The 8,270-nt window shown below is 39.1% G+C and overlaps 2 protein-coding genes across 3 annotated transcripts; both read right to left on the reverse strand.

Annotated features, from left to right (window-relative positions):
- Positions 1-348: 348 nt before the first annotated feature.
- Positions 349-4,719, reverse strand: LOC130414671 (protein PFC0760c-like). Its single transcript, XM_056740683.1, has one exon. The coding sequence runs from the start codon at positions 4,717-4,719 to the stop codon at positions 349-351; it is 4,371 nt and encodes a 1,456-aa protein (XP_056596661.1).
- Positions 4,720-4,762: 43 nt separating this feature from the next.
- On the reverse strand, positions 4,763-8,204 carry ppp1r3ab (protein phosphatase 1, regulatory subunit 3Ab). 2 transcript variants are annotated; one of them, XM_056739127.1, is made up of 4 exons: positions 7,348-8,204; positions 6,631-6,674; positions 6,466-6,554; positions 4,763-6,041 (listed from the first exon to the last, which is right to left on the reverse strand). In XM_056739127.1, exons 1-4 carry the CDS (start codon positions 8,103-8,105, stop codon positions 4,770-4,772), a joined length of 2,163 nt encoding a protein of 720 aa, XP_056595105.1. In that variant the 5' UTR covers positions 8,106-8,204; the 3' UTR covers positions 4,763-4,769. The 2 variants fall into 2 exon arrangements, with proteins under 2 accessions (XP_056595105.1, XP_056595107.1); XM_056739129.1 differs by lacking the exon at positions 4,763-6,041 and adding an exon at positions 6,157-6,209.
- Positions 8,205-8,270: the final 66 nt, after the last annotated feature.

Here is an 8,270-nt window from a genome sequence, read left to right on the forward strand (position 1 = left end):
TACTTTTATTAATGAAGCATGATATGGTTTAATTGTTTGTACCATACTTAGTGAATTAAAACAAGCATAGATCTTTTTATAAAGATAATATTATAAAATTGTATAATAGTTATAACTAATATAAAGTGTCTTTATTTATAAACGTGTATGGCCATCTGTGTAAAATAATTGCAACAAATATATAGAGTTCTCATATAGCATCTCCACATTGTGTTCATACATATCACATGCCAATATTCTTAGATAAAAAGCCTGTAATCCATCATTGTATACAACATAATGTACAGATGCGTGTCCATACTTTCTGCTAGGGCTAAATTATCTCAAAATGAAAACAAACTACTACAGTTATATTTCACCTCTCCGAGAGCCTATCACTGGTTCTTCCTCTGATTGTTTGTACAGCCAATACACCGTAAGGAGATACAAGGCAAAACATGCAGCAAAGTCGTAATTATACGCTACCACGAAAAACAGTATTATCAGAAAACTGTACCCAACGAATCTTGACATGTTATCGTGAGATAGAAATTCTTTCCACCACAAAACGTTACACCCAATGACATGTTCATTTCCCTCCACAAGAGTCAGTGTAGCTCTTTCGAGCTCAGTAATGTCCTCAGTATTTGATGCTTTCTCCAGGGAACTGTTTGGCTGGTCCTCATCCACTGACTCTGATATTGAAGGCATGGTTAATGACATAGACCTCCCTCTGCTAACCGAGTGTCTTTTGCCATAGTTTACATTCGCCAAACCGTCTCTGAATACTGACTGTTGTGAATTCCTCAGGCAGGTGAGGTACAGGTCCATCTCATCGTCGACCAGGGATTCTGTGGAGGTATTGTCCTCAACATCCTTCTCAGCATCAGTAGAGTCTTTTGACTGGCATTCCATGTTTTCCTGCATATTCTCATCCTTGGGTTTACACTTGTTCTGGAGTTTTTCACTTTGACGGCAGACAGTCAATTCTTTGTCAATGAATTCTAGATGGTCGAAATCATTTCTCATACTGTGGATACTTGCACTGAGTGCTTCGCCACCACTTTTTGTTGATTCATTCCAGAATATATCAGTTTCCTCATCTGCTGCCTCCTCTGCACTGCTGGAGTCCTCATCTCCACTACGGCTTTGTTCTGTGGACTGGTGCTCTTCTGCAATGTCTAACTCCATTGAACTGTGATGTAATGATTCAGAATTACTTTTAATAATAAGGGCCTTTGGTTGCTGTTCTATAGTTTGCCAATGAACTGAATTTCCCTGCAGATTCAGTGAATCTGATCGTTGATTGTCTGAATCTAACGGCTGATTCTCTGGATCTGACCGGTGATTCTCTAAATCTGACTGCTGATTCTCTAAATCTGACTGCTGATTCTCTAAATCTGACTGCTGATTTTCTGGATCTGACCGCTGATTCTCTAAATCTGACTGCTGATTCTCTGGATCTGACTGCTGATTCTCTGGATCTGACTGCTGATTCTCTGGATCTGACCGCTGATTCTCTAAATCTGACTGCTGATTCTCTAAATCTGACTGCTGATTCTCTAAATCTGACTGCTGATTCTCTAAATCTGACTGCTGATTCTCTGGATCTGACCGCTGATTCTCTAAATCTGACTGCTGATTCTCTAAATCTGACTGCTGATTCTCTAAATCTGACTGCTGATTCTCTAAATCTGACTGCTGATTCTCTGGATCTGACCGCTGATTATCTAAATCTGACTGCTGATTCTCTAAATCTGACTGCTGATTCTCTAAATCTGACTGCTGATTCTCTGGATCTGACTGCTGATTCTCTGGATCTGACTTCGTATTCTCTGGATCTGACTGCTGATTTTCTAAATCTGACTGCTGATTCTCTGGATCTGACTGCTGATTCTCTGGATCTGACTGCTGATTCTCTGGATCTGACTGCTGATTCTCTAAATCTGACTGCTGATTCTCTAAATCTGATTGTTCATTCACTGAATCTGACTGCTGATTCTCTGAGTCTGACTGCTGATTCTCTAAATCTGACTCCTGATTCTCTGGATCTGACTGCTGATTCTCTGGATCTGACTGCTGATTCTCTTCGTCTGAATGTTGATTTAGTGGATCTGACTGCTGATTCTCTAAATCTGATTGTTCATTCACTGAATCTGACCGCTGATTTTCTAAATCTGACTGCTGATTCTCTGGATCTGACTGCTGATTCTCTAAATCTGACTGCTGATTCTCTAAATCTGATTGTTCATTCACTGAATCTGACTGCTGATTCTCTGAGTCTGACTGCTGATTCTCTAAATCTGACTCCTGATTCTCTGGATCTGACTGCTGATTCTCTGGATCTGACTGCTGATTCTCTTCGTCTGAATGTTGATTTAGTGGATCTGACTGCTGATTCTCTAAATCTGATTGTTCATTCACTGAATCTGACCGCTGATTTTCTAAATCTGACTGCTGATTCTCTGGATCTGACTGCTGATTCTCTAAATCTGACTGCTGATTCTCTAAATCTGATTGTTCATTCACTGAATCTGACTGCTGATTCTCTGAGTCTGACTGCTGATTCTCTAAATCTGACTCCTGATTCTCTGGATCTGACTGCTGATTCTCTGGATCTGACTGCTGATTCTCTTCATCTGAATGTTGATTTAGTGGATCTGACTGCTGATTCTCTAAATCTGATTGTTCATTCACTGAATCTGACTGCTGATTCTCTAAATCTGACTGCTGATTCTCTGGATCTGACTGCTGATTCTCTGGATCTGACTGCTGATTCTCTAAATCTGATTGTTCATTCACTGAATCTGACTGCTGATTCTCTAAATCTGACTGCTGGTTCTCTGAGTCTGGATATTGATTTACTGAATCTGCCTGCTGATTCTCTAAATCTGATTGTTCATTCACTGAATCTGACTGCTGATTCTCTAAATCTGACTGCTGTTTCTCTAAATCTGATTGTTCATTCACTAAATCTGACTGCTGACTCTCCGGATCTGACTGCTGATTCTCTGGATCTGACTGCTGATTCTCTAAATCTGACTGGTGGTTCTCTGAGTCTGAATATTGATTTACTGAATCTGCCTGCTGATTCTCTGGATCCGACTGGTGATTCTCTGGATCTGACTGCTGATTCTCTGGATCTGACAGCTGATTCTCTGGATCTGAATGTTGATTTACTGAATTTGCCTGCTGATTCTCTAAATCTGATTGTTCATTCACTGAATCTGACTGCTGATTCTCTAAATCTGACTGCTGGTTCTCTGAGTCTGAATATTGATTTACTGAATCTGCCTGCTGATTCTCTGGATCTGACTGCTGATTCTCTAAATCTGACTGCTGATTCACTAAATCTGATTGTTCATTCACTGAATCTGACTGCTGATTCTCTGGATCTGACTGCTGATTCTCTAAATCTGACTGCTGGTTCTCTGAGTCTGAATATTGATTTACTGAATCTGCCTGCTGATTCTCTGGATCTGACTGCTGATTCTCTGGATCTGACTGCTGATTCTCTGGATCTGAATGTTGATTTACTGAATCTGCCTGCTGATTCTCTAAATCGGATTGTTCATTCACTGAATCTGACTGCTGATTCTCTAAATCGGATTGTTCATTCACTGAATCTGACTGCTGGTTCTCAGAGTCTGAATGTTGATTTACTGAATTGAACTGCTTCTTCTCTGGATCTGATTGTTCTTTCACTGAATCTGACTGCTGATTCTCCAAATCTGACTGCTGATACTCTGAATGTGATTGTTCATTTACTGAATCTGATTGTTGATTTACTGAATTTGACTGCTGATTCTCTAAATCTGACTGCTGATTCTCTGAGTCTGAATGTTGATTTACTGAATCTGCCTGCTGATTCTCTAAATCTGACTTCTGATTCTCTGAATATGACTGCTGATACTCTGAATGTGATTGTTCATTTACTGAATCTGATTGTTGATTTACTGAATTTGACTGCTGTTTCACTGAATCTGATTGCTCATTTTCCAAATCTGATTGTTGATTCATTGAATCTAATGCTCGAGTCACTGCATATGATTTCTGATTTACTAAATCTAATTGCTGATTCTCTGAATCTGATTGTTGTTTTACTGAATCTGACTGTAGATTCTCAGAATTTGATTGTTCATTTACTTCGTATGATTGCTGATCCAATGAATTTAATGGTTGTACCACTGCATATGATTGGTGATTAAAATCTGATTGCTGATTTTGTTTGTTCTCCATTTCCACATTGCCCATATCAATGTCCTCTTCATCATCTATATATTTTAACTCATCCACAATGTTCCATATTCCTCCTCCTATTTCTTCTTCTTTTGCACTTTCTTGTTCTTCTTTCTTATTTTGGTTTACTTCCTGATTCTCTATCTGAATTGCTTGATTTCCCTTTTCTTCCTCAACAAAGTCCTCTAAAATATGACATTCATTTTCATAGTTTTTAACTAATTTCCATTTTTGTATATTTTCAATCTCTTCAATCATTGTTGTATTGTCACATTCTCCATAAAAAACATTTGTGCCATCAGTAATGTTGAAGGTCTGAGGCCGTGAAGAAAAAGCCACAGTCTTTTGTTCTTTACTCTCATTCATTTGGTGGCTCTCCACAGCTTTAGAGCACTCTGATTCTGGAAAATTAAATATTTCATTGTTCAATCTCATCTCAGAGCAATCAGAATCTGAATGATCATCAGATGAATCAAAGGTGATCCTTAAGGTCTGAAGCATTTTGGGGCCTTCTGAAAATTGGGGAAGATTGTAAGTATTCTCATTTTGCACTAATGGCATGGTGGAGAGATTTGAAATCTCAGTAGATCTTTCTGAAATGACACTTTGGGTAATTCTACATGGTTTGGGTTCAAAATGGATGTCATTTGTTGTTGGGTTTGAGTTGGGAAAGAATTAAAATCATTTTGTGGCACCACAAAGCTAGTATTCCTAGGATTTTGGTTTTCTTTGGGAAACTGGTTGCTTATATTCAGAGACAGGTTGTTCCCAATTACATTAGTTTGTAAAGATATAGTCTCAACCTTAGTTTGGCGTTGGTTATTTGTAGGGTCTGTTGAGTGCTCTTTGATACAACTATGAGAAGATACTGCCCCCTGAACATCTTTATTTCTATACGAATCAGAAAGAGATTTTTTTGTTTCCTTCTTTGTGTTTGCTGGGTTCTGTTTTGTTGATTCACCATCATGTTGTTTCTGTTTTGTAGATACACATGACTCTAGCCCAGTTTCTGTGTTTTGTCTTATTGGTGCTTGATCGCTCTCAGGGGAGGTGACTGCTCTTGGACTCCCGTCATTCAGTTCCTTAAATGTCCTGTCTTCTTGAAATGCTCTCTGAATGAAGTCTTTCCTCTCAAATTGGATATTTTTAAAAACCTGATGATAAAGCGGAGCGACAACTGTTCCAAACACATAGTTCTGGGAAAAGAACTGTGACACCGAGTGGTTTGTTTTTAAACTCACATTTTCTCTATGTGCTGGTTTCTCTTTACTAGTATTCTCCTCTTTATACATTTTACACCTAATTCGTTGTTTAGCATCCTGCTCAAAGTCCTCCCATGCTTTCTCAACATCTTTGCCAGTAGACAAGTCTTGTTGATGTCCCAGTACAGGCGGATTTACTGAAACTAGTTGGTCACTGAGGTCATCTGTTTCATCCAGGTATGAATCTGTCTGTGCTGTGGATGGATTTGGCTCAGAGTGGATCACGTCATCTTGCACATGTTGCTCTAGATCTCGCTGCTTGAATGTGACAGTATATGTGGAATCTTCTTTGTGCTCAGGAGATTCGAGGCACTCAGCTGGTGCAGGTGATATTTGGTTGCATGTTGGTGGTCCAGGAGGTGTTTGTTGTGAAAGGCTACATGATTCCTTTGCCGGGACTGATGCATGTTCCTGCACGCTGTTTTCAGCTGTGACCTCACTTCCTATTGTCTTGGTCCCTTGTTTCTCCTCCTCTTCTCTCCGAGCAAAGTGCTCCTTGACTTTTGTCAACCGCGCTGCCTTTCGTCTGTTCCTTCGACTACGGTTTCTGCTCATTTCCTCCTGTTGTAAAAGTTGAATGACAGAAATAACTTTTGATTAAGGTTTGAAACGGTTACTCGTGAATGTTTTGGGCTTAAACAACATAACTTGATTACCTAAGAGCCACATCATAAACTATCAAGTGTCTTGTTTGGAGAGTACATGATGTTATGGTGATACTTGTGAAAGCTTAACATCCGTCATCACATAAAGTTCAGAAAGAGCAGACAGTTTTACAACACACGTTCATCAGATATATTTGAAAGTATTATCCTCTTTATCAATATGGTACTTTAAAATAAAGTAATTGCATAACAAAATTAGATATGTTTAGGCGTCTTCACACCCTCTTTCTCAATATATATTTTAAAATCTATACATTTTATATCAGATATGAATTAAACACATATATTTTACGGTGGATTGTTCTTTTATAGCAACTCACCAATAATTCTTTGCTTTCCTTTTGAAGCTCCGCAGCATTAGTATTTTGGGGTTCAGGGCCAGTGGCCTGTCCAGAATTTAGATTTATTTCTGATAAAACATTACATTTATTATATATAAACATCAGAAATTTATATTTTTATATAATTTTCAAAAGCTCATTTACCTGGATATTCCATGTTATTTGTTGTCAAAGCAGAGACATTTGAGCTGAGAAATGACAAACATGATTTGTAAATACATACTGTATTAGTATGTCACTCATTTAAATAGTTTATTATTTTAAAATAAGTGTTTTCTAAAGTAGAATTATCTCACTATTTCACACAAGAAATGAAGTGTAATTGCTGTATGTATAATATAAAAACATGCAACATACACACACATATATATGTGACCCTGGACAACAAAACAAGTCTTATGGGTAGATTTTTCGAAATTGAGATTTTTACATAATCTGAAAGCTGAATACATAAGATTCCCACTGATGTATGTGTTGTTAGAATGGGACAATATCTGGCGGAGATACAACCATTTAAAACTCTGGAATCTGAGACTGCAATTGACTTTGAAGTTGTTTATCTGAGGCACTGTGGCAGGCAAACCACTCACAAAAATATTTTTTTATATATTTGAGGTAGGAAATTTACAAAATATCTTCATGGAACATGATCTTTACTTAATATCCTAATGATTTTAAGCTTAAAAGACAAATAGATCATTTTGACCCATACAATGTACTATGTATGTCTTTTAATAAAAATGTTCCTGTGCTACTTAAGACTGCTTTTGTGATCCAGGGTCACATATATATATATATATATATATATATATATATATGAAAAAATAAAAAATTAGGTGTTAATTTTATGTGACCTCTCACCTTGATCCTCTGATACAGCTTTTTCTTCTGCTTTCACTCTCATTTTGAGGTTTCTCCTTTGTCTTTTCACAACAATACATAGCAAAATTGTTTCCATTGTTGTTGGCCCAAAAGGTGCCCAAAGATGTTTCGTATCTTAAACAGAAGTCAACCCTCGCACCCTCCTCTCCAAACGGAGGTACCAGCGTGAGCTTGAAAGAGAAGCAATCCATCTCCCCATCGTGCGACCCTTGAACATATTCAGCTAACAGATCGAAATGACTTCTCCACGAATCCAAAGAAGTACGTACATAGACCATCTTATCCAAACACAGGTTCAACACACGGATGACTCCTCGAAGGGTCGTAGTCCCGGGAAGCAGCTCCAGATTCTCTAGTTCTATCTTTTTCTCAAGAACCCGCTTTTCAAGCTCCAGTCTGGTCTGTGGGAGAACGAAGAGAGGAACCATGAAGTACTCCTTTGTTTCGTTCAAGTGGCTCTCCGGCGGTACGGTTACAGCCCAGGCGTCAAATTGTTTCACAGAGACGAGATTCAAACCAAAGGTGTCGGCAAAGGACACCCTCCGGCTGCTGGAAGGGGGAGGCTGGGAGTCGTCGGAGGACGCTGAACTTCGTCGCCTCGGTACGGGAGAAGATTTAGGCCAGATTCCTTCCCGACCCAGAGACTCGTCATCCTCGTCCCAGGGGCAGGGTGATGGCAAGCCCAGCAGATTGGAGTTGGCCCCAGTGGGGCTGCCCAGAGCTCCCACAGTGTCCATCAGGCAATGTGTGTCAGAGTGAGAGGAACTCAGCTGGTCAGCCAGCAACTGACAAGCTGTGACTTAACATATGGAATCAGATTACATGTGACATTGTAGGAAAAAGCCAGTGCTATATTTAGGGCAGAAACAACTTGAGCTATGCAGTCCGAGTACATGGGAGCC

The sequence above is a fragment of the Triplophysa dalaica genome, chromosome 24 (assembly GCF_015846415.1).
Source record: "Triplophysa dalaica isolate WHDGS20190420 chromosome 24, ASM1584641v1, whole genome shotgun sequence".
Classification (NCBI taxonomy): Eukaryota; Metazoa; Chordata; class Actinopteri; order Cypriniformes; family Nemacheilidae; genus Triplophysa; species Triplophysa dalaica.